Source organism: Salvelinus fontinalis, chromosome 20 (genome assembly GCF_029448725.1).
Source record: "Salvelinus fontinalis isolate EN_2023a chromosome 20, ASM2944872v1, whole genome shotgun sequence".
Taxonomy (NCBI): Eukaryota; Metazoa; Chordata; class Actinopteri; order Salmoniformes; family Salmonidae; genus Salvelinus; species Salvelinus fontinalis.
In genome coordinates this window covers 40,549,241-40,576,783 of record NC_074684.1, presented here as the reverse complement: position 1 = coordinate 40,576,783, position 27,543 = coordinate 40,549,241, and the positions used below count along the sequence as shown (strand labels likewise).

Sequence of the window (27,543 nt, the reverse complement as noted above, 5' to 3'; positions counted from 1 at the left end):
GTGTGGGGTGGAGTCCAGCGTGTGGGGGTAGAGTCCAGCATGTGGGGTAGAGTCCAGCGTGTGGCGGTAGAGTCCAGCGTGTGGCGGTAGAGTCCAGCGTGTGGCGGTAGAGTCCAGCATGTGGGGGTAGAGTCCAGCGTGTGGGGTAGAGTCCAGCGTGTGGGGGTAGAGTCCAGCGTGTGCATAGAGTCAGTGCAATAAAGGGTCAATGCAGGTAGTCCGGGTAGCCATTTGATTAGCTTAAGCTTATCATCTTAAGGCTTCGAGCTGTTCAGGGTCCTGTTTTTTCCAGGCTTGGTGCACTGGTACCGCTTGCCGTGCATTAGCAGAGAGAATAGTTTATGACTTGGGTGGCTGGAGTCTTTGACAATTTCTAGGGCCTTCCTCTGATGCCGCCTGGTGTAGAGGTCCTGGATGGCAAGCAGCTTAGCCCCAGTGTACTGGGCCGTACTCACTGCCCTCTCTAGTGCCTTGCGGTCGGAGGCCGAGCATTTGCCGTACCAGGCAGTGATGCAACCAGTCAGGATGCTCTCGATGTTGCATCTGTAGAACCTTTTGAGGATCTCAGGACCCATGCCAAATCTTTTTAGTTTCTTGAGGGGGAATAGGCTTTGTCGTGCCCTCTTCACGACTGTCTTGGTGTGTTTGGACCATGATAGTTGGTTGGTGATGTGGACACCAAGGAACTTGAAGCTCTCAACCTGCTCCACTGCAGCCCCGTTGAGGAGAATGGGGGCGTGCTCAGTCCTCATTTTCCTGTAGTCCGTAATCATCTCCTTAGTCTTGGTTACGTTGAGGGATAGGTTGTTATTCTGGCACCACCCGGCCAGGTCTCTCCTCCCTATAGGCTGTCTCGTCGTTGTCTGTGATGAGGCCTTCCACTGTTGTGTCGTCTGCAAACGTAATGATGGTGTTGGAGTCGTGCCTGGCCATATAGTCGTGGGTGAACAGGGAGTACAGTAGAGGACTGAGCACGCACCCCTGTGGAGCTCTAGTGTTGAGGATCAGCGTGGCAGATGTGTTGCTACCTACCCTCACCACCTGGGGGTGGCCCATCAGGAAGTCCAGGATCCAGTTGCATAGGGAGGTGTTTAGTCCCAGGATCATAAGCTTACTGATGAGCTTTGAGGGCACTATGGTGTTGAACGCTGAGCTGTAGTCAATGAATAGCATTCTCACATAAGTGTTCCTTTTGTCCAGGTGGGAAAGGGCAGCTTGGAGTGCAATAGAGATTGCATCATCTGTGGATCTGTTTGGGCGGTATGCAAATTGGAGGGGGTCTACTTCTGACTTATTTTTAAAAGGGCTTGTGAAGCAAGATTTCCCACTTTAAAGCTCCCTGCCTTAGCATCACTGGGAGTAGGTGAAATCAGGTCTTCAAACCCATGACGTGGTCCATCTAGAGACCTTACCATGTTGTGTCCAGATGGTGTCAGTCATGTACAGCCCTGAGAGCAGAGCTAGTACAATGCTATGGATCTTACTGTGATGGCTATGGGTACAACAGGCTACAGGGAATTCTACAAGTGGAGATTAAGAGTGAGTAGAAACCTCGGGCTCTGGTCAAGAGAAGAAAAAATCTATCACATTAAAATCACATTTTCTTTGTCACAGACTAATTAACAATGAAATGCTTGGTAAACAACAGGTTTAACTAACAGTGAAATGCTTGGTAAACAACAGGTTTAACTAACAGTGAAATGCTTGGTAACCAACAGGTGTAGACTAACAGTGAAATGCTTCATAAACAACAGGTGTAGACTACCAGTGAAATGCTTGGTGAACAACAGGTGGAGACTAACAGTGAAATGCTTGGTGAACAACAGGTGTAGACTAACAGTGAAATGCTTGGTAAACAACAGGTTTAACTAACAGTGAAATGCTTGGTGAACAACAGGTGGAGACTAACAGTGAAATGCTTGGTAAACAACAGGTTTAACTAACAGTGAAATGCTTGGTAACCAACAGGTGGAGACTAACAGGGAGGGGAGGGGGTCTAGGGTTTCTGGGATATTGGTGTTGATGTGAGCCATTACCAGCCTTTCAATGCACTTCATGGCTATGGACGTGAGTGCTACGGGTCTGTAGTAATTTAGGCAGGTTGCCTTAGTGTTCTTGGGCACAGGGACTATGGTGGTCTGCTTGAAACATGTTGGTATTACAGACTCAGTCAGGGACAGGTTGAAAATGTCAGTGAAGACACTTGCCAGTTGGTCAGCGCATGCTCAGAGTACACGTCCTGGTAATCCGTCTGGCCCTGCGGCTTTGTGAATGTTGACCTGTTTAAAGGTCTTACTCACATTCGGTACAGACAGCGTGATCACACAGTCTTCTGGAACAGCTGATGCTCTCATGCATGTTTCAGTGTTAGTTGCCTCGAAGCGACCATAGAAGTAATTTAGCTTGTCTGGTAGGCTCGTGTCACTGGGTCACTGTGCTTCCCTTTGTAGTCTGTAATGGTTTCCAAGCCCTGCCACATCCGACGAGCATCGGAGCCAGTGTAGTAGCATTCGATCTTAGTCCTGTATTGATGCTTTGCATGTTTGATGGTTTGTCGGAGGGCATAGGGTGATTTCTTATAAGCTTCCGGGTTAGAGTCCCAGTCCTTGAAAGCGGCAGCTCTACCCTTTAGCTCAGTGCGGATGTTGCTTGTATTCCATGGCTTCTGGTTAGGGTACGTACGGTCACTGTGGGGACGACGTCCTCGATGCACTTATTGATGTATCCATTGACTGATGTGGTGTACTCCTCAATGCCATCGTAAGAATCCCGGAACATGTTCCAGTCTGTGATAGCAAAACAGTCCTGTAGCTTAGCATCTGCTTCATCTGACCACTTTTTTATTTACCGATTCACTAGTGCTTCTTGCTTTAGTTGTTGCTGGTAAGCAGGAATCAGGATAGAACTATGGTCAGATTTGCCAAATTTAGGGCAAGGGAGTTTTTTTCCCCTCTGGTTGCACATTTAACAATCCGGATAGAATTAGATAAAATTTAGTTTAGTTTCCCTGCATTGACGTCCCCGGCCACTAGGAGCGCCACTTCTGGATGAGCGTTTTCCTGTTTGCTTACAGCTCATTGAGTGCAGTCTTAGTACCAGCATCAGTTTGTGGTGGTAAATAAACAGCTACGAAAAATATAGATGAAAACTGAAAAGGGGAAAGGGGATCGGTGGCAGCTAGTAGACCGGTGACGACGACCGCCGAGCGCCGCCCGAACAGGAAGAGGAACCACCTTCGGTGGGATTTGTGACAGTTCCAGATATACTGTATATTAAATAGTGTAAAGTTAGGCATTGATATACTGTATATTATATAGTGTTAATAAGTTTGGCCTTAATACACTGTATATTACATAGCAGAGGTGGGACGAAGTCATTGTTTTACAAGTCACAATTAAGTCTCAAGTCTTAGCACTCAAGTCCCAAGTCAAGACAGGCAAGTCCGAGTCAAGTCTCAAGTCAAGACCAACAAGTCTCACGTCCTAAACTTTGAGTTGAGTCCTAATGTTCTCTTCACCAAATGTAATAATATTTCATATTTTTAACCAGAGTAATGGTTAGTATACTACATTTACGCAAATCATGAATGCTTTAAAAAATATAGATATTTATTACTTTCCAAATAAATGGTATATTTCCATGGAAATACATGGGTAACCATGAGAAAGACCGCAATCGGCGATGTAGGCTTGTACACAATTGCCCAACCTTAACACACACACTGTCACGTTCCTGACCTGTTTTCTGTTGTTTTGTATGTGTTTAGTTGGTCAGGACGTGAGCTGGGTGGGAATTCTATGTTGTGTGTCTAGTTTGTCTGTTTCTATGTCCAGCCTAATATGGTTCTCAATCAGAGGCAGATGGTAATCGTTGTCCCTGATTGAGAATCACATATAGGAGGCTTGTTTTGTGTTGGGATTTTGTGGGTGTTTGTTTCCTGTCTCTGTGATTGTCTGCACCAGATAGGTCTGTGTCGGTTTTTGCACATTTGTTATTTTGTATTGTTCTTTGTAGTGTTTTACTTGTTCTTTATTAAACATGTTTAACACTAGCCGCGCTGCACTTTGGTCCTCTCCTTCACCCCTGGAAGAAAACCGTTACACACACACACACACCTTCTCTGTGTGTGGTTACAGTAGGCTTACATATGGCAATGGTTTTAGGAACAGCAGTAAAATCAGGCAGGATTTACACCGAACCCAAACTGGCTGCTCCATCGTGAGTAAATGTATTTTGTCCCCCTACACCAAAAGCGATCACAACGCGCAGGTTAAAATATCAAAACAAACTCTGAACCAATTATATTAAATTGGGGACAGGTCGAAACGCATTAAACATTTATGGCAATTTAGCTAGTTAGCTTGCTGTTGCTAGTTAATTTGTCCTGGGATATAAACATTAGGTTGTTATTTTACCTGAAATGCACAAGGTCCTCTACTCTGACAATTAATCCAAATAAAACGGTCAACCGAATCGTTTCTAGTCATCTATCCTTCCAGGTGTCACGACTCCTACCGAAGGCGGTTCCCCTTCCTGTTCGGGTGGCGCTCGGCGGTCGTCGTCAACGGCCTACTAGCTGCCGCTGACTTTTTCCTCCCCCTCCTTATTTGGTTATTGGTTACACCTGTTTTTAGTTAGGGTGATTAGTAGGGCTTTATTACCCAGCAGGCCCGCCTGTTGGGTGTGCGGGATTGTTTTGTGTACTGTTTGTACATGCTTGTATGTCACGGTTCGTGGTAGTTGTATTTTCTGAACTATTTTGTTCCCCTTGTATGTTGGGGCATTTGGTTGGAGTGGCGTTGTGTTTCACCTTTGTGGTGATTAAAAGTTACGCTACTCTGAACTCTCTGTCTCCTGCGTCTGACTCTTTCCTCCACTACACCCCGGGCATTACACCAGGATTTTTCATCTTTGAACTTATATTGTGATTGGCATCTAAACTTTCATAGTATTACCACGACAACCGGCAACACAGTTCGTCTTTCATTCACCCATGTGGGTATAACCAATGAGGAGATGGCACGTGGGTACCTGCTTCTATAAACCAATGAAGAGATGGGAGAGGCAGGACTTGCAGCTCGATCTGAGTCAGAAATAGAAAGGACTTCTATTTTAGCCCTTGGCAACGCAGACGCTCGTTGGCGCGCGCGAGCAGTGTGGGTGCAACAATTGAATAACAGATTTCAAAATGTATTTTGCAACGCTCGCGCACGCAAAGTTATATATAGCTGTCAGCTATATTAGCCACGACTTACGGTTCTTTGTGCAGCTTCAAATGTCGAACAAACTTAGAAGTTGTTTCGCCTCCGTTTGTCATTTTCTTCCTGCGTGTTTTGCAAGTTGCAATTCGTTTTTTGTTAATACAACATCATCTTTATAGACGAAAATAATCATTTTGGGCATCATCTTTCCAAGGGCTCCATCTGAATTCACCCACCGACGTTCCTCTGCACTGCCACGCACAACCTTTTCTCAGCTGGCACAATTTGATTGGCTGCTGTCCGATTCAAACTGTAATCCGTTAAATGAAGAGTTGTTGCACTGCACACTTTTTTAATAGCATCATTTTTAATATTGGGGCTTGGGGAGGGTATCAAGTCAGGTCAAGTCATAAGGCTCAAGTCCAAGTAAAGTCACGAGTCATTGGTGTTAAAGTCAAAGTCGAGTTGCAAGTCATCATATTTGTGACTCGAATCTGACTCGAGTCCAAGTCATGTGACTCGAGTCCACACCTCTGTTATATAGTGTAAAGTTAGGCTCTGATATTGTATACATTGTCTTTATGAGGTCTCTGGATCCTCTGCTTCTCATTGGTCACTGTGTCACTTTATTCATAACTATTAGGTTACACTACTACAGACACACACATTCTCACACCACAGACAGCCCATCACACTCACACCACAGGCAGCCCATCACACTCACACCACAGACAGCCCATCACACTCACACCACAGACAGCCCATCACACTCACACCACAGACAGCCCATCACACTCACACCACAGACAGCCCATCACACTCACACCACAGACAGCCCATCACACTCACACCACAGACAGCCCACACACTCACACCACAGACAGACCAATCACACTCACACCACAGACAGCCCATCACACTCACACCACAGACAGCCCATCACACTCACACCACAGGCAGCCCATCACACTCACACCACAGACAGCCCATCACACTCACACCACAGACAGACCAATCACATTCACACCACAGACAGACCAATCACACTCACACCACAGACAGCCCATCACACTCACACCACAGACAGACCAATCACATTCACACCACAGACAGCCCATCACACTCACACCACAGACAGCCCATCACACTCACACCACAGACAGCCCATCACACTCACACCACAGACAGCCCATCACACTCACACCACAGACAGCCCGTCATACTCACACCACAGACAGCCCATCACACTCACACCACAGACAGCCCATCACAGTCACACCACAGACAGACCAATCACATTTACACCACAGACAGCTCATCACACTCACACCACAGACAGACCAATCACACTCATAGCATAGACAGACCAAACACACTCACACCACAGACAGCCCAATCACACGAACAGCTCTGGAAATGCATGTCTATTGTCACAGCAACACAAATGATCCATTCTGTCCATTTCTTTTTGTCTTGTTATATTTTCTTTCCATTTAGCTGACTGGCTGATCCATGTGTAGACGGGGGAAGGGGGTGGGGAGTGGGGGGGTCCATGTTCCCTGGCAGCTACCTGAGTGTTCTGCAATAGCTTTTGAATTATTACAGTATGGTTCTGGTACGTGTGTGTAGCTAGCGTGGATGGCTGGGGGATTTTGCTGTGTGTTGTATTGTAGCCTATTGTGAAGCTCTGCCGTGTGGTAAGGGGGGTGGTTAACCTCATTGTGATGTCACCGTAGAATGTTGAGATGGACGGACGGTGGCCATTGTTTTTGGGAGGTTTCTTTATGTAGAATGTTGAGATGGATGGCCGGTGGCCATTGTTGTTGGGAGGTTTTCTTTATGTAGAATGTTGAGATGGATGGACGGTGGCCATTGTTTTTGGGAGGTTTCTTTATGTAGAATGTTGAGATGGATGGCCGGTGGCCATTGTTTTTGGGAGGTTTCTTTATGTAGAATGTTGAGATGGATGGCCGGTGGCCATTGTTGTTGGGAGGTTTCTTTATGTAGAATGTTGAGATGGATGGCCGGTGGCCATTGTTGTTGGGAGGTTTCTTTATGTAGAATGTTGAGAAGGATGGACGGTGGCCATTGTTGTTGGGAGGTTTCTTTATGTAGAATGTTGAGATGGATGGCCGGTGGCCATTGTTGTTGGGAGGTTTCTTTATGTAGAATGTTGAGAAGGATGGACGGTGGCCATTGTTGTTGGGAGGTTTCTTTATGTAGAATGTTGAGATGGATGGCCGGTGGCCATTGTTGTTGGGAGGTTTCTTTATGTAGAATGTTGAGATGGATGGACGGTGGCCATTGTTGTTGGGAGGATTCTTTATGTAGAATGTTGAGATGGATGGCCGGTGGCCATTGTTGTTGGGAGGTTTCTTTATGTAGAATGTTGAGAAGGATGGACGGTGGCCATTGTTGTTGGGAGGTTTCTTTATGTAGAATGTTGAGATGGATGGCCGGTGGCCATTGTTGTTGGGAGGTTTCTTTATGTAGAATGTTGAGATGGATGGCCGGTGGCCATTGTTGTTGGGAGGTTTCTTTATGTAGAATGTTGAGATGGATGGACGGTGGCCATTGTTGTTGGGAGGTTTTCTTTATGTAGAATGTTGTGTGAAGTGAGCTCCATTGTGATGCGTATGTGAAATGTTGTGTGAGATCCGTCCACGATGATGTCATGGTAGAATAGTTGTTTGAGCTGAGTGCTGTGTGTCTCCTCTCATGTCCGTCACATGTCACTGGGCTGGTCTCTAGTTTTACTACTGGGCTGGTCTCTAGTCTTACTACTGGGCTGGTCTCTAGTCTTAGTACTGGGCTGGTCTCTAGTCTTACTACTGGGCTGGTCTCTAGTCTTACTACTGGGCTGGTCTCTAGTCTTACTACTGGGCTGGTCTCTAGTCTTACTACTGGGCTGGTCTCTAGTCTTACTACTGGGCTGGTCTCTAGTCTTACTACTGGGCTGGTCTCTAGTTTTACTACTGGGCCTGTCTCTAGTCTTACTACTGGGCTGGTCTCTAGTCTTAGTACTGGGCTGGTCTCTAGTCTTACTACTGGGCTGGTCTCTAGTCTTACTACTGGGCTGGTCTCTAGTCTTAGTACTGGGCTGGTCTCTAGTCTTACTACTGGGCTGGTCTCTAGTCTTACTACTGGGCTGGTCTCTAGTCTTACTACTGGGCTACAGCGATAGCTGCTCTGGAAATATCATCAGGGATCTGATTCAGGAGTCTCATTCATTTATTCACTCTCAGGTGTTCCTTTGGACTTTTACAGTTGTCCTGTAAATGTATCCGTTAAACTATACATACACTCATATTCAGTCTTTGAGAAAGAAGATTGCTGTAATGATTGAATATTCTTGTCACACTAGGTCTAGTGTGGGTAAGTATGAACTAGTTGTTAACAATAACCTCAGAGTTTCTGAAGCAGAAATATACTACTATTCTGTATCAACCTAATCAAAGTGTCGGAGGACAATCCGGGTGAATTGGTGAGGGATACAGCTTCTCTATCGATGTGTTTTGTTCTATTGATTGTTCTTGATTGATAGTGTGTTTTATACAGTGCTTCCCTTTAAGACTGGCTCGTTCCCTTCCAGCCTACACTACCCAGAGACCCGTAGAATACGGTTACCTTTCTACTGGTCTTCTCTTCTGTTCGTTCTATTTTTTTTTTCCTCTGTTCATTACCATGAAGAAGCTGTGATTTGCTTACAAAGAGCTTGTAGCCAATCAGACACGCACCATGGAACTCTATTCTCAACCAATGGTTACTGTTGTAATATTTGCATACAGGTGGCTCGACCAATCCCGTGGTACTACAGGAGCAATGTCTGCGTGTCTGGCCTATGGGCAGAGATGACGGTGTGCATATGATTAGCATGTGGTTATGGAAGGTGTTTAGTATTGATACAGTATGTGGTGACAGTTGTCAACTTGCGCCGTGGACCTGCTGGTTGAACTCTTCGATCCTCTCTGGAGGGAATACTATCTCTGTAGCACAACATGCCGAAAAGGAAGGTGAGTCGAGCTGTTTTTAAACCGATACTAGTTGTGAATGTAGTGTATGTTGTATTCGAGAGAGGATAGCGCTGTGTCGCTGCCTACCATTGGTTCTATTTAGCGACGCCCGAGCCGGAACATTTCCGGTTAGAACGGTTCAGTTGTGACCGTTTGGTCGGGTGGGGGAGTCTAAAGAGGATGCGCTGGACATGTCAGCATTCCTCCGTGTTATTCGGTGTGTTTTATGTCAAAGCCCCTGCTTTCCGTGACCGGTGTGTTGGCCGCTGTTCCCTCCCTGCCTGTAAACCCACACCAGAAAGTGCACTTCTCGCGCTCCGGAATGTCACCCATTCAGCCGGTAGGGATGAGTGCCACACTGTCGCAGCTTTAAAGTGACCGCTTTATCCCGTAGTGACTGCGCGTTAGTGTGTCCGTTTCACCGATGGGTTTAATCTGTGTATGAAGGAGGGATGTCTGCCTTTATTTATTTTGTAGTATGATAAAACAATTTTACAGCGACACCCTCTTCTTCCTCCCTATCTCTGTCGCCTTTCAGACCCATATATAACCACACTAGCATTCAAAACCTACAGAGACAGAGCGAGGGGAGAACAGAGAGAGGAGAGAGATGGGGGCTGGTTATAGACAGTAGTTAAGAGCGCAGCAATAGCCGATCAAAACAGCCATTTGTTTGTGGCTGCGGTGCGTTGTATTAGGGAACACACAGGGTCGGGGTATTGATATAGAAGTGGGCTGTTTTACAACCTACAGAGCGAGAAAGAGGGGCAGTGACAGGGTTGGAGGTCATCAATACATCGTTCTCTGAGGCGTTTGCCTGTTTTACTGAGAGGAAGACCATAGATGGGCTGCTGCCTACCTGTCTCCACACCTGCCTAGCTGCCTACCTGTCTCCACACCTGCCTAGCTGCCTACCTACCTAACAAAAACTCGCCCCATTCCGTGCAAATGTGCGCAACCGCAACATTCATACCGAGGCTACAAAGAAAACTAATGGGACTAGCGACTGTGTTGACTTCAAAATCGGGGGTGTGAACTAGGTTTCTATTCAAGCGTTGATCGACATGGTAATGGATCTATAGTATTGGAGAACAGTTGAAAAAACGGACTCTCCGTTACATCGTGACGTGTCATGTCGTAAAGTACAGCACGCGTAAAGCAACTATTTCTGTCTTACAATCTCTCTCCACCAGGTGTAGCACTTCTCTCAGCGTTTAAAAACAAGAAATGGACAGTGACAGGGGTAAGGGGGGATACCTAGTCATTTTTTGCGTCATCACTGTATGCGATCATCATTCTCAAAGCCGCTGTTTACTTCTAAGATCACTTTAGCACCGCCCTAAAAACCCTATTCAAATTCGACACAAACCTTCAAATAGGTATGTAATGACACATTATATAAACGCTTTATAGTGTTTTATTTACATTTGAGGCGATAATGTGATAAGTTAGACAGTTCGAGGGGAAAAAAGCAGTTTTCCCACACGACATCTCTCCTTCTCACTATCACGCATTAGTTTCGCTTCCCCACCCGCCATTTTTTAAAGACACGACGGAGCTCATTGCCTTGTTGAGTTATGCAGAAACAGGCAGCGTTTAGGTCATGTAATTGATTCTGTTGGAAAGGGGAGAAATTGTGCTTTACAATGGTATTGACATTACAGTTGATCTGGAAGTATTTCGTTTTTGGGGCGCTAAAATAAGGTAAATTGTACGGACCAAGGCAATGTACAAAAGTGAGTGAGTTTACGTTACCTGCCGAGCTGCCTACCTACCTGCCTGCCGAGCTGCCTACCTACCTGCCTACACACCTGCCTAGCTGTCTACACACCTGCCTAGCTGTCTACACACCTGCCTAGCTGTTTACCTAGCTACCTACCTACAAACCTACCTATCTACCTAGCTGTCTTCATGCCTACCTGCCTACACACCAGCCTACCTGCCTACACACCAGCCTACCTGCCTACACACCAGCCTACCTGCCTACACACCAGTCTACCTGCCTACACACTAGCCTACCTACCTGCCGAGCTGCCTACCTAGCTGTCTACACACCTGCCTAGCTGTCTACACACCTGCCTAGCTTTTTACCTAGCTACCTACCTACCTGCCTGCCTAGCTGTCTTCATGCCTACCTACCTGCCTGCCTAGCTGTCTTCATGCCTACCTACCTACCTGCCTAGCTGTCTTCATGTCTACCTGCCTACACACCAGCCTACCTGCCTACACACTAGCCTACCTGCCTACACACCTGCCTGCCAAGCTGTCTGTCTGTCTACCTACCTACCTGCCAAGCTGCCTATATACCTGCCAAGTTGGCTACACACCTGCCTAGCTGTCTACCTAGCTGTCTACATATCTACCTCCACACCTGCCTACCTGTTTACACACCTGCCTACCTGTTTACACACCTGCCTACCTGTTTACACACCTGCCTACCTGTTTACACACCTGCCTACCTGTTTACACACCTGCCTACCTGTCTACACACCTGCCTAGCTGCCTACACACCTGTCTACACACCTGCCTAGCTGCCTACACACCTGTCTACACACCTGCCTAGCTGCCTACACACCTGTCTACACACCTGCCTAGCTGCCTACACACCTGTCTACACACCTGTCTACACACCTGTCTACACACCTGCCTAGCTGCCTACACACCTGTCTACACACCTGCCTACACACCTGCCTACACACCTGCCTACACACCTGCCTACACACCTGTCTACACACCTGCCTAGCTGCCTACACACCTGCCTAGCTGCCTACACACCTGCCTACACACCTGCCTAGCTGCCTACACACCTGCCTAGCTGCCTACACACCTGCCTACACACCTGCCTACACACCTGCCTACACACCTGCCTACACACCTGCCTACACACCTGCCTACACACCTACCTAACTGCCTACACACCTACCTAGCTGTCTGTCTAGACACCTGCCTAGCTATCTACCTGCCTAGCTCGCTACTTGCCTACCTGTCTACACACCTGCCTAGCTACCTACCTACTTACCTGCCTAGCTGTCTACCTACCTGCCTGCCTATCTGTCTACTTGTCTCCACACCTGCCTAGCTGTCTACACACCCGCCTGCCTAGCTGTCTACACACCAGCCTACCTGCCTACACCGCTGCCTAGACACCTGCCTGCCGAGCTGTCTACCTATCTACCTGCCAAGCTGTCTAGCTGCCTAGACACCTGCCTAGACACCTGCCTAGCTGTCTGTCTACCTGCCTACCTGTCGCCACACTCGCCTACCTGCTTACACACCTGCCTACCTGCCTACACAGCTGCCCACACACCTGCCTGCCAAGCTGTCTACCTGTCTACCTACCTATTTACACACCTGCCTAGCTGTCTACCTATCTTCCTGCCGAGCTGCCTACACACCTGTCTACACACCTGCCTACCTGTCTACCTACCTATTTACACACCTGCCTAGCTGTCTACCTACACACCTGCCTAGCTGTCTACCTACACACCTGCCTAGCTGTCTACCTACCTGCCTACCTAGCTGTCTACCTACCTAGCTGCCTAGCTGTCTCCACACCTGCCTAGCTAGCTGTCTCCACACCTGCCTTGCTGTCTACCTACCTACCTACCTGTATAGCTGCCTAGCTGGCTACACACCTGCCTAGCTGGCTGCACACCTGCCTAGCTGGCTGCACACCTGCCTAGCTGGCTGCACACCTGCCTAGCTGGCTACACACCTGCCTAGCTGGCTGCCTAGCTGGCTACACACCTGCCTAGCTGGCTACACACCTGCCTAGCTGGCTACACACCTGCCTAGCTGGCTACACACCTGCCTAGCTGGCTACACACCTGTCTAGCTGGCTGCACACCTGCCTAGCTGGCTACACACCTGCCTAGCTGTCTGCCTAGCTGTCTACACACCTGCCTAGCTGTCTACACACCTGCCTAGCTGTCTACACACCTGCCTAGCTGTCTACACACCTGCCTAGCTGTCTACACACCTGCCTAGCTGTCTACACACCTGCCTAGCTGTCTACACACCTGCCTAGCTGTCTGCCTAGCTGTCTGCCTAGCTGTCTGCCTAGCTGTCTGCCTAGCTGTCTACACACCTGCCTAGCTGTCTGCCTAGCTGTCTGCCTAGCTGTCTGCCTAGCTGTCTGCCTAGCTGGCTACACACCTGCCTAGCTGGCTACACACCTGCCTAGCTGCCTAGCTGGCTACACACCTGCTTGCCTAGCTGGCTACACACCTGCCTAGCTGTTTGCCTAGATGGCTACACACCTGCCTAGCTGGCTACACACCTGCCTAGCTGTTTGCCTAGCTGGCTACACACCTGCCTAGCTGTTTGCCTAGCTGGCTACACACCTGCCTAGCTGGCTACACACCTGCCTAGCTGGCTACACACCTGCCTAGCTGTTAGCCTAGCTGGCTACACACCTGCCTAGCTGGCTACACACCTGCCTAGCTGCCTAGCTGTTTGCCTAGCTGTCTGCCTAGCTGGCTACACACCTGCCTAGCTGTTTGCCTAGCTGTCTACGCACCTGCCTAGCTGTCTACATGCCTGCCTAGCTGGCTACACACCTGCCTAGCTGGCTACACACCTGCCTAGCTGTCTACACACCTGCCTAGCTGTCTACTAGGGCTGGGTGGTCTACTGTATTTTAGTATATCTGTATTGATGCACGGACCAGTTTGGGTTTATACTTTACCTTCTATAATGGCATTTCAATGTTTGGTTTGTTAAATGTGATACGGCGTGTATGACGTCCATTTTTATAGTTTACTTCGCTACTTGAGTCATCTCTCTCCTTGCCGCTGTCCACACTGATCTAGCCCCACCCCCTGTCACTCAAGAAGCTCATTTGTTGTTCCTCGACCGGGAGACCGTTGTGTTCGGTCTGCTCCTCGACCGGGAGACCGTTGTGTTCGGTCTGCTCCTCGACCGGGAGACCGTTGTGTTCGGTCTGCTCCTCGACCGGGAGACCGTTGTGTTCGGTCTGCTCCTCGACCGGGAGACCGTTGTGTTCGGTCTGCTCCTCGACCGGGAGACCGTTGTGTTCGGTCTGCTCCTCGACCGGGAGACCGTTGTGTTCGGTCTGCTCCTCGACCGGGAGACCGTTGTGTTCGGTCTGCTCCTCGACCGGGAGACCGTTGTGTTCGGTCTGCTCCTCGACCGGGAGACCGTTGTGTTCGGTCTGCTCCTCGACCGGGAGACCGTTGTGTTCGGTCTGCTCCTCGACCGGGAGACCGTTGTGTTCGGTCTGCTCCTCGACCGGGAGACCGTTGTGTTCGGTCTGCTCCTTGACTGTTGTTGTTGTTGTTGTTGTCAACATCGCACATAACAGTGTTGATGACGACAATGCTGTTTTCACTTTGCGTTCGGAAAGTTTTCAGACCTGTTGACTTTTTCCACATTTTGAATACAGCCTTATTCTAAAATGGATTCAATTGTTGTTTTTTTCACCTTGTCAATCTACACACAATACCCCATAATGACAAAAGTTTTTTAAACATTTTTTTCTCATTTTATATATTAAAAAAAAATCTCACATTTACATAGTGTTCAGACACTTTAAGTACTTTGTTGAAGCACCTTAGGCAGCGATTACAGCCTTTTGCAGCGGCTCTTCTTGGGTATGACGCTACAAGCTTGGCACACCTGTATTTGGGGAGTTTCTCCCATTCTTCTCTGCAGATCCTCTCAAGCTCTGTCAGGTTGGATGGGGAGAGTTGCTGCACAGCTATTTTCAGGTCTCTCCAGAGATGCTCGATCAGGTTCAAGTCCGGGCTACTCAAGGCCATTCAGAGACTTGTACCGAAGCCACTCCTGCGTTGTCTTGGCTGTGTGCTTATGTAACGGATGTGAAATGGCTAGCTAGTTAGCGGGTACGCGCTAGTAGCGTTTCAATCAGTTACGTCACTTGCTCTGAAACCTAGATGTAGTGTTGCCCCTTGCTCTGCAAGGGCCGCGGCCTTTGTGGCGCGATGGGTAACGATGCTTCGTGGGCGACCGTTGTTGTGTGCAGAAGGTCCCTGGTTCGCGCCCGTGTCGGGGCGAGGGGACGGTTTAAAGTTATACTATTACATTAATGCTGTTGATCCGGATCACTGGTTGCTGCGGAAAAGGAGGTTGAAAGGGGGGTGAGTGTAACGGATGTGAAATGGCTAGCTAGTTAGCGGGTACGCGCTACTAGCGTTTCAATCAGTTACGTCACTTGCTCTGAAACCTAGAATTAGTGTTGCACCTTGCTCTGCAAGGGCCGTGGCCTTTGTGGAGCGATGGGTAACGATGCTTCGTGGGCGACCGTTGTTGATGTGTGCAGAGGGTCCCTGGTTCGCGCCCGAGGTCGGGGCGAGGGGACGTACTAAAGTTATACTGTTACACTTAGGGTCGTTGTCCTGTTGGAAGGTGAAGCTTGGCACCAGTCTGAGGTCCTGAGCGCTCTGGAGCAGGTTTTCATCAATGATCTCTCTGTACTTTGCTCTGTTCATCTTTCCCTCAATCCTGACTAGTCTCCCAGTCCCTGCCTTTGAAAAACATCCCCACAGCATGATGCTGCCACCACCATGCTTCACCGTAGGGATGGTGTTAGGTTTCCTCCAGGCGTGACGCTTGGCATTCAGGCCAAAGAGTTCAATCTTGGTTTCATCAGACCAGAGAATTGTGTTTCTCATGGTCTGAGAGTGCTTTAGGTGCCTTTTGGCAAACTCCAAGCGGGCTGTCATGTGCCTTTTACTGAGGAGTGGCTTCCGTCTGGCCATTCTACCATAAAGGCCTGATTGGCAGAGTGCTGCAGAGATGGTTGTCCTTCTGGAAGGTTCTCCAATCTCCACAGAGGAACTCTGGAGTTCTGTCAGAGTGACCATCAGGATCTTGGTCAACTCCCTGACCAAGGACCTTCTCCCCCAATTGCTCAGTTTGGCCGGGCGGCCAACTCTAGGAGGAGTCTTGGTGGTTCCAAACTTCTTCCATTTAAAAATGGAGGCCACTGTGTTCTTGGGGACCTTCATTGCTACAGAATTGTTTTGGTTCCCTTCCCCGGATCTGTTCCTCGACACAATCCTGTCTCGGAGCTCTACAGACAATTCCTTTGACCTCATGGCTTGGTTTCCAAATCATGTCAAATCAATTGGATTTACTACATGTGGACTCCGATCAAGTTGTAGAAACATCTGAAGGATGATCAATGGAAACAGGATGCACCTGAGCTACATTTTGAGTCTCATAGCAAAGGGTCTGAATACTTACAGTGGGGCAAAAAAGTATTTAGTCAGCCACCAATTGTGGAAGTTCTCCCACTTAAAAAGATGAGAGCGGCCTGTAATTTTCATCATAGGTACACTTCAACTATGACAGACAAAATGAGAAAAAAAAATCCAGAAAATCACATTGTAGGATTTTTAATGAATTTATTTGCAAATTATGGTGGAAAATAAGTATTTGGTCAATAACAAAAGTTTATCTCAATACTTTGTTATATACCCTTTGTTGGCAATGACAGAGGTCAAACGTTTTCTGTAAGTCTTCACAAGGTTTTCACACACTGTTGCTGGTATTTTGGCCCATTCCTCCATGCAGATCTCCTCTAGAGCAGTGATCTTTTGGGGCTGTTACTGGGCAACATGGACTTTCAACTCCCTCCAAAGATGTTCTATGGGGTTGAGATCTGGAGACTGGCTAGGCCACTCCAGGACCTTGAAATTCTTCTACGAAGCCACTCCTTCGTTGCCCGGGCGGTGTGTTTGGGATCATTGTCATGCTGAAAGACCCAGCCACGTTTTATCTTCAATGCCCTTGCTGATAGGAGGTTTTCACTCAAAATCTCACGATACATGGCCCCATTCATTCTTTCCTTTACACGGATCAGTCGTCCTGGACCCTTTGCAGAAAAACAGCCCCAAGCATGATGTTTCCACCCCCATGCTTCACAGTAGGTATGATGTTCTTTGGATGCAACTCAGCATTCTTTGTCCTCCAAACACGACGAGTTGAGTTTTTACCAAAAAGTTACATTTTGGTTTCATCTGACCATATGACATTCTCCCAATCTTCTCTGGATCATCCAAATGCTCTCTAGTAAACTTCAGACGGGCCTGGACATGTACTGGCTTAAGCAGGGATACACGTCTGGCACTGCAGGATTTGAGTCCCTGGCGGCGTAGTGTGTTACTGATGGTAGGCTTTGTTACTTTGGTCCCAGCTCTCTGCAGGTCATTCACTAGGTCCCCCCGTGTGGTTCTGGGATTTTTGCTCACCGTTCTTGTGATCATTTTGACCCCACGGGGTGAGATCTTGCGTGGAGCCCCAGATCGAGGGAGATTATCAGTGGTTTTGTATGTCTTCCATTTCCTAATAATTGCTCCCACAGTTGATTTCTTCAAACCAAGCTGCTTACCTATTGCAGATTCAGTCTTCCCAGCCTGGTGCAGGTCTACAATTTTGTTTCTGGTGACCTTTGACAGCTCTTTGGTCTTGGCCATAGTGGAGTTTGGAGTGTGACTTTGAGGTTGTGGACAGGTGTCTTTTATACTGATAACAAGTTCAAATAGGTGCCATTAATACAGGTAACGAGTGGAGGACAGAGGAGCCTCTTAAAGAAGAAGTTACAGGTCTGTGAGAGCCAGAAATCTTTTTGTAGGTGACCAGAAATCTACAAATCTGTTTGTAGGTGACCAAATACTTATTTTCCACCATAATTTGCAAATAAATTCATTAAAAATCCTACAATGTGATTTTCTGGATTTTTTCCCCTCATTTTGTCTGTCATAGTTGAAGTGTACCTATGATGAAAATTACAGGCCTCTCATCTTTGTAAGTGGGAGAACTTGCACAATTGGTGGCTGACTAAATGCTTTTTTGCCCCACTGTATGTAAATACGATATTTCTGTTTTTTTATTTGTAATAAATGTGCACAAATTTTCAAAAAACCTGTTTTCACTTTGTCATAATGGGGTATTGTGTGTAGATTGCTAAGGAAAATGTGTATTTAACCTCTACAGGATCGGTGACCGCGGGACGGTTGCGCTAACGTAGCCTAATGTGTTTAGCATGAGGTTGTATGTAACAAGAAAATTGCCCAGGACATATCTGATATGTGCAGAAAGATTAAATTCTTGTTAATCTAAATACACTATAACTGCACAATTTCCAGTGAAATAATACCATTGTTGGAGGAGTGTGCACAGTTATGTATTAATAAACCAAATAGGCACATTTGGGCAGTCTTGACACAACATTTTGAACTGAAATGCAATGATTCATTGAATCAGTCTAAAACTTTGCGCATAAACTGCCTCCATCTAGTGGCCAAAATCTAAAATGTGTTTAACCTGGAATATTACATTTTGGCCTTTCTTTTGCATTTCAAAGATGGAACAAAAAAAAAAGATTTTTTTTTCACTAGGTCCCCCCGTGGTTTGATCCTTCGATGTCGGATCTTCCTATCATTGTAAAGCAGAATTCACCAAGCGTTGGATTGTTCTCCCACTAATAGGGAATTTGAGCTGAGTTTAGACCGTCGTGAGACAGGTTAGTTTTACCCTACTGATGATGTGTTGTTGCGATGAAAATGAAAAACATGACTAGAAAATAATCTAATGGTGACACCTAGTTGCTTATTTACAAAAGGCACAAAGAAAAACAAGAAACTGAATAAGACATTGTACACTGTGCACGTGACAACAATTAAACATCTTATTTACTTATTTACTAATGTGTTATATTCTCCTACATTTATTTCACATTTCCACAAACTTCAAAGTGTTTCCTTTCAAATGGTATCAATAATATGCGTATCCCTGCTTCAGGTACTGAGCTACAGGCAGTTGGATTTTGGTATGTCATTTTAGGCGGAAATTGGGGCGGGGAAAGGGTCCGATCCTTATGAATCAATTTTAGAACAAGGCAAGGTAACATAACAATGTGGAGGAAGGGAAGGAGTCTGAATACTTTCTGAATACTCTATAAATCCACTATATAATTACATTATTAGTTTGTGTTTCTTACATCTGCAAAACACCTAGTTTGTCATTTTCTTAGTAAGTTGGGCCTAAATCTTGTTAGCTGCTAATTGCTAATTTCTAATTGCTAATGGCTACCTGGCTAATAAATACATAGCAAACATATCTAGCTATACAGCCTGATAATACCAATGACGGTGTAGATCTGCCTGTTTTTTTTTTTTTGCAACAGTATTTTCCAAATCAAAAATGAAATATGCAAAGCAAGAATATGTAATAGAATATGTTAGCTACATTAAGTAGCTAAGGGAACATTCAATGTAGCCAAAGATTACAGGGTAGGTTCCTACCCTGTCACAGTAACTCCTCTCTGGCATTTTAATTTGTTGTCACTATTATATTCTGACTATAGAATTAAAATAATTCCAACAGTTCACCCAATTGTTTTTTCTCTAAATCGCAAGTCAAATCGCAATTGCAACATTTGGTTAAAAATAAGGCCTAGATTTTGTTGTTGCCCATATCGTGCAGCCCTACATGGCAGTGTGGAAATTATCTCAAATTAGTGCAGGATAAAAATCCACAAATGTATTTTTGGCACGCGCTCCAGCAGGTATATCTCACTGGCATCCCCAAAGCCAACACCTCCTTTGGCTGCCTTTCCTTCCAGCTCGCTGCTGCCAATGACTGGAACGAATTGCAAAAAATCGCTGATGCTGGAGACTTACATTTCCCTCACTAACTTTAAACATCAGCTAACCGATCGCTGCAGCTGTACATAGCCCATCTGTAAATCGCCGACCCAATCTACCTACCTCATCCCCATATTGTTTTTTTTTTACTTTTCTGATCTTTTGCACACCAGTATCACTACTTACACCATAATCTGCTCAATTATCACTCCAGTGTTAATTTGCTAAATTGTAATTACTTTGCTACTATGGCCTATTTATTGCCTTACCTCCTCATGCCATTTGCACACACTGTATATAGACTTTTTTTTTTCTATTGTGTTATTGACTGTACGCTTGTTTATTCCATGTGTAACTCTGTGTCGCACTGCTTTGCTTTATCTTGTCCAGGTCTCAGTTGTAAATGAGAACTTGTTCTCAACTAGCCTACCTGGTTAAATAAAGGTGAAAATAAAAAAGGTTGAATTGAACAGTATAAACCAATCAGAATGGAGTAAGACCCATTACTCGGAATATATGTGTTGCCACCCTAGGTTCACAACTCATGAAGCACAATTAGAACTTTCATTATTCAAAAACATAAATTACCATCATTCTGTCCAATTGTTTTCTCTGTGACATCAGGGTGAAACAGTACATATATTCCACGGTGAACTGCGACCCGAACAATGCATGAATCATATTATAGCTAGGAAAATATATATATTTCATTGTATAATTAAAAAAAATATATATATATATTATTGCATAAACCAATAGCGTATAAATGACCGTGGGATAAATATCCACGTAGCAAGTTGTCTGCAGCTCATCAGTTATTTCACGTCAGCGAGAACAGAGCTGACAGACCGTCGTAGCAGCAAACCTTTCAGTTTCCCTGTAAACTATAACGGTTTGCCAACAAGTGGTGGATTAAACTTCTACTACATGTTCATTGCTGATCGCCTATTCGAGGCAATACGAGTAACATGACTACTCATTTGCGCTGACATCACCCCCAAAGTGCCAATCGGTGGGACTGGGTGAAAAAATGAAAGGGAAACCACTTCTCTTCAGGGCCTTCGGGCAGCGACATGCGGCTCCTGTAGGCTCTGCTCACGTTATTAATCTACATCTCAAAAAGCAATGTCAGTGAATCCAATCTCTCACCTCCTAGCAAAGATCAGGAAGGTGGTGTACTTCTCTAATAATAGATCGGGAAGGCGGTGTCCTTCTCTAATAATAGATCGGGAAGGCGGTGTCCTTCTCTAATAATAGATCGGGAAGGCGGTGTCCTTCTCTAATAATAGATCGGGAAGGCGGTGTCCTTCTCTAATAATAGATCGGGAAGGCGGTGTCCTTCTCTAATAATAGATCGGGAAGGCGGTGTCCTTCTCTAATAATAGATCGGGAAGGCGGTGTCCTTCTCTAATAATAGATCGGGAAGGCGGTGTCCTTCTCTAATAATAGATCGGGAAGGCGGTGTCCTTCTCTAATAATAGATCGGGAAGGCGGTGTCCTTCTCTAATAAGAGATCGGGAAGGCGGTGTCCTTCTCTAATAAGAGACCGGGAAGGCGGTGTCCTTCTCTAATAAGAGACCGGGAAGGCGGTGTCCTTCTCTAATAAGAGACCGGGAAGGCGGTGTCCTTCTCTAATAAGAGACCGGGAAGGCGGTGTCCTTCTCTAATAAGAGACCGGGAAGGCGGTGTCCTTCTCTAATAAGAGACCGGGAAGGCGGTGTCCTTCTCTAATAAGAGACCGGGAAGGCGGTGTCCTTCTCTAATCAAAGCGTAACCCGCTGTACATGTTTCCAAGACAGCAGGAGATGCTGGAGCTGCCAAACCACAAACTAATCCAAGATGTCACTACTAGATGGAATTCAAGCCATGACATGGTTGAGAGAAACCTTGAGCAGAAAGTTGTAGTGTATTTTAACCTGACTGATCAAGCTGTGAGGAAGAATGTCAATGTTCCCCTGGATGCTGATCCATTTACATGGTGGAAGACCAAAGAGTTAATATACCCTCATGTTGCCATGTTAGCAAGGCGCTACCTGGCTGTGCCTGGGACCTCTGTCCACAGCGAGAGGCTGTTCTCCCCAGCGAGAGGCCGTTCTCCCCAGCGAGAGGCCGTTCTCCCCAGCGAGAGGCCGTTCTCCCCAGCGAGAGGCCGTTCTCCCCAGCGAGAGGCCGTTCTCCCCAGCGAGAGGCCGCTCTCCCCAGCGAGAGGCCGCTCTCCCCAGCGAGAGGCCGTTCTCCCCAGCGAGAGGCCGTTCTCCCCAGCGAGAGGCCGTTCTCCCCAGCGAGAGGCCGTTCTCCGCAGCGAGAGGCCGTTCTCCGCAGCGAGAGGCCGTTCTCCGCAGCGAGAGGCCGTTCTCCCCAGCGAGAGGCCGTTCTCCCCAGCGAGAGGCCGTTCTCCCCAGCGAGAGGCCGTTCTCCCCAGCGAGAGGCCGTTCTCCCCAGCGAGAGGCCGTTCTCCCCAGCGAGAGGCCGTTCTCCGCAGCGAGAGGCCGTTCTCCGCAGCGAGAGGCCGTTCTCCCCAGCGAGAGGCCGTTCTCCCCAGCGAGAGGCCGTTCTCCCCAGCGAGAGGCCGTTCTCCCCAGCGAGAGGCCGTTCTCCCCAGCGAGAGGCCGTTCTCCCCAGCGAGAGGCCGTTCTCCCCAGCGAGAGGCCGCTCTCCCATCTGTGCTCACTGCAGACCATCTTCTTAAAGAAATGCTTGAATCTTTTTTTTTTGTTTCCGCCCCTTCAAGTAACCAGTCTCAAGTGGTCCTATTTTAAGGCACTGCTATGTGACTTAATGTTGATATCTGCTGCTGGACTCCTGTTGAAGTTCTGGTTTTAAATGACTCTTTTATTTCATGTTATAAGGCAGGCACTGCTGGTTTTTGTTATGCCTTTTGTTTCCGTATGCTCCTGGGAATTCAAGCTACGCATTGCTTACTATTATAATACGTGGAAAATCTAAATACAAATGCATTGAAACTGAACCGTGGGTGTTGTGAACCATTTCATCCCTACTGATATTTTGGCCATATCGCCCAGCTCTACTGGGATGATATTTTGGCCATATCGCCCAGCTCTACTCTGATGATATTTTGGTCATATCGCCCAGCTCTACTCTGATGATATTTTGGCCATATCGCCCAGCTCTACTGGGATGATATTTTGGCCATATCGCCCAGCTCTACTCTGATGATATTTTGGTCATATCGCCCACCCCTACTCTGATGATATTTTGGCCATATCGCCCACCCCTACTCTGATGATATTTTGGCCATATCGCCCACCCCTACTCTGATGATATTTTGGCCATATCGCCCACCCCTACTCTGATATTTTGGCCATATCGCCCACCCCTACTCTGATGATATTTTGGTCATATCGCCCACCCCTACTCTGATGATATTTTGGCCATATCGCCCAGCTCTACTCTGATGATATTTTGGCCATATCGCCCAGCTCTACTCTGATGATATTTTGGCCATATCGCCCAGCTCTACTCTGATATTTTGGCCATATCGCCCAGCTCTACTGAGATGATATTTTGGCCATATCGCCCAGCTCTACTGGGATGATATTTTGGCCATATCGCCCAGCTCTACTGGGATGATATTTTGGCCATATCGCCCAGCTCTACTCTGATGATATTTTGGCCATATCGCCCAGCTCTACTCTGATGATATTTTGGCCATATCGCCCAGCTCTACTCTGATGATATTTTGGCCATATCGCCCAGCTCTACTGGGATGATATTTTGGCCATATCGCCCAGCTCTACTCTGATGATATTTTGGCCATATCGCCCAGCTCTACTCTGATGATATTTTGGCCATATCGCCCAGCTCTACTCTGATGATATTTTGGCCATATCGCCCACCCCTACTCTGATGATATTTTGGTCATATCGCCCAGCCCTACTCTGATGATATTTTGGTCATATCGCCCAGCCCTACTCTGATGATATTTTGGCCATATCGCCCACCCCTACTCTGATGATATTTTGGTCATATCGCCCACCCCTACTCTGATGATATTTTGGCCATATCGCCCAGCTCTACTCTGATGATATTTTGGCCATATCGCCCAGCTCTACTGGGATGATATTTTGGCCATATCGCCCAGCTCTACTCTGATATTTTGGCCATATCGCCCACCCCTACTCTGATGATATTTTGGTCATATCGCCCACCCCTACTCTGATGATATTTTGGTCATATCGCCCACCCCTACTCTGATATTTTGGCCATATCGCCCACCCCTACTCTGATGATATTTTGGCCATATCGCCCAGCTCTACTGGGATGATATTTTGGCCATATCGCCCAGCTCTACTGGGATGATATTTTGGCCATATCGCCCAGCTCTACTGGGATGATATTTTGGCCATATCGCCCAGCTCTACTGGGATGATATTTTGGCCATATCGCCCAGCTCTACTCTGATGATATTTTGGCCATATCGCCCAGCTCTACTGGGATGATATTTTGGCCATATCGCCCACCCCTACTCTGATGATATTTTGGTCATATCGCCCACCCCTACTCTGATGATATTTTGGTCATATCGCCCACCCCTACTCTGATGATATTTTGGTCATATCACCCACCCCTACTCTGATGATATTTTGGTCATATCACCCACCCCTACTCTGATGATATTTTGGTCATATCGCCCACCCCTACTCTGATGATATTTTGGTCATATCGCCCACCCCTACTCTGATGATATTTTGGCCATATCGCCCACCCCTACTCTGATGATATTTTGGCCATATCGCCCACCCCTACTCTGATGATATTTTGGCCATATCGCCCAGCTCTACTGGGATGATATTTTGGCCATATCGCCCAGCTCTACTGGGATGAAATTTTGGCCATATCGCCCAGCTCTACTGGGATGATATTTTGGCCATATCGCCCAGCTCTACTGGGATGATATTTTGGCCATATCGCCCAGCTCTACTGGGATGATATTTTGGCCATATCGCCCAGCCCTACTCTCTACACATCTATCTAGCTGTGTATGTGTGTGACAGGTTCTAAATGCCTCCTTGTCAATGACAGACCATAGTAAACACAATTCCTCTCATTTATACAATACTGGCATGACCTATGATGTCCAGGATCAATGTAGGACCTCATTTATGCAACTACTATGTTATTGTAACGTCATCTCCACTGTCCCCTGAGGCTGAGAGATAGTATCAGCTGGGAGTCCTGATCTCTAGTCCTCTCATCTCCACTGTCCCCTGAGGCTGAGAGATATTATCTGCTGGGAGTCCTGATCTCTAGTCCTCTCATCTCCACTGTCCCCTGAGGCTGAGAGATAGTATCTGCTGGGAGTCCTGATCTCTAGTTCTATGCCATCTCTTCTTCACTCCCTCCTCTCCTCTTCAGTAATCTCTGTAGCGTGGAACCCAAACCAGCGGCGAGCGTGCGCCATCGTGCGCCATCGTGCACACATTTATTTTGCCCAGCAACAACAAACGCGATCACGACACGCAGGTTAAAATATCAAAACAAACTCTGATCCAACATTACATTAATTTGGGGACAGGTCAAAAAGCATGAAACATTTATGGCAATTTAGCTAGCATCACTTGCCAGCTAATTTGTCCTATTTAGCTAGCTTTCTGTTGCTAGCTAATTTGTCCTGGGATATAAACATTAAGTTGTTATTTTACCTGAAATGCACAAGGTCCTCTACTCCGCCAATTAATCCACATATAAAACAGTCAACTGACTCGTTTCTAGTCATCTATCCTCCTCCTAGGCTTTTTCTTCTCTTGACTTTATATTGCAATTGTCAACTTTCATAAATTAGGTGCATTACCACCACTGACCTCGTTTGTCTTTCAGTCACCCACATGGGTATAACCAATGAGGAGATGGCACGTGGGTACCTGCTTCTATAAACCAATGAGGAGATGGGAGAGGCAGGACTTGCAATGCGATCTGCGTCACAAATAGAACTGACTTCTATTTTAGCCCTTGGCAACGCAGATGCTCGTTAGCGTGTGCGAGCAGTGTGGGTGCAATAGTTGAATAATATAGATTTCTAAATTTATTTTGCAACGCTCACGCACGCGAGCGGTGTAGTCAGCCTGTTAGTCAAGAAGCTATCTGCTCCAGTCTAGAGGCAGGTTTCCCAGACAGGTTAATCCTTGAGAGACTTGGTACAGGTAGCTTCCAGCTGTGAAACCGGTATGTGTTCCTGGATGTAGAATGTACTTGCTGACCGATCTGTGGTTGACCTGGAGCCTCACCTGATATACAATACACTGCCTATACAGATAAGGGAAGTCAGCAACCAATTTACTCAGTCAGTTAGAAAAGGCTAAGGCTAGCTTTTTCAAACAGAAATTTGCTTCCTGTAGCACTAATTCCAAAAAGTTTTGGGACACTAAAGTCCATGGAGAATTAGAGCACCTCCTCCCAGCTGCCCACTGCACTGAGGATAGGAAACACTGTCACCACCGATGAATCTACGATAATCGAGAATTTCAACAAGCATTTTTCCACGGCTGGCCATGCTTTCCACCTGGTTACCACTACCCTGGCAAACACCTCAGCACCCCCCGCAGCAACTTCCTCAAGCCTCCCCCATTTCTCCTTCACCCAAATCCAAACAGCTGCTGATCTGAAAGAGCTGCAAGAAATGGACCCTTACAAATCAGCTGGGCTAGACAATCTGGACCCTCTCTATCTAAAATTATCTGGCGAAATTGTTGCAACCCCTATTACTAGCCTGTTCAACCTCTCTTTCGTATCGTCTGAGATCCCCAAAGATTGGAAAGCTGTTGCGGTCATCCCCCTCTTTAAAGGGGGAGACACTCTAGACCCAAACTGCTACAGGTCTTTATCTATCCTGCCCTGCCTTTTCTAAAATCTTCGAAAGCCAAGTTAATAAAAAGATCACCATTTCGATTCCCACCGTACCTTCTCCACTATGCAATCTGGTTTCCGAGCTGGTCATGGGTGCACCTCAGCCACGCCAAGGTACTAAACGATATCATAACCGCCATCGATAAAAGACAGACTGTGCATCCGTCTTCATTGACCTGGCCAAGGCTTTTGACTCTGTCAATCACCGCATTCTTATAGGCAGAGTCAACAGCATTTGTTCCTCAAATGATTGCCTCACCTGGTTCACCAACTACTTCTCAGACAGAGTTCAGTGTGTCAAATCGAAGGGCCTGTTGTCCGGACCTCTGGCAGTCTCTATGGGGGTGCCACAGGGTTCAATTCTCTGGCCGACTCTTTTCTCTGTATACATCAATGATGTCGCTCTTGCTGCGGGTGATTCCCTGACCCACCATTATGCAGACGACACCATTCTGTATACATCTGGCCCTTCTTTGGACACTGTGTTAACTAACCTCCAGACGAGCTTCAACGCCATACAACTCTCCTTCCGTGGCCTCCAACTGCTTTTAAATGCTAGTAAAACTAAATGCATGCTCTTCAACCGATCGCTGCCTGCATCTGCCCGCCCGTCCAGCATCACTACTCTGGACGGTTCTGACTTACAATATGTGGACAACTACAAAATACCTAGGTGTCTGGTTAGACTGTAAACTCTCCTTCCAGACTCACATTAAACATCTCCAATCCAAAATTAAATCTAGAATCGGCTTCCTATTTCGCAACAAAGCCTCCTTCGCTTATGCTGCCAAACATACCCTCGTAAAACTGACTATCCTACCGATCCTTGACTTC

The 27,543-nt window shown here is 46.9% G+C and overlaps 1 protein-coding gene across 1 annotated transcript in view; it reads left to right on the top strand.

Annotated features, from left to right (window-relative positions):
- Positions 1-9,072: 9,072 nt before the first annotated feature.
- The window catches only part of LOC129817828 (high mobility group nucleosome-binding domain-containing protein 3-like), a 53,448-nt gene continuing 34,977 nt past the window's right edge, over positions 9,073-27,543 (top strand). The window contains exon 1 of the mRNA XM_055873403.1: positions 9,073-9,214. Within this exon, the coding sequence (XP_055729378.1) occupies positions 9,200-9,214 (15 nt within the window). The 5' untranslated portion in view covers positions 9,073-9,199. The remainder of the gene's footprint in view (positions 9,215-27,543) is intronic.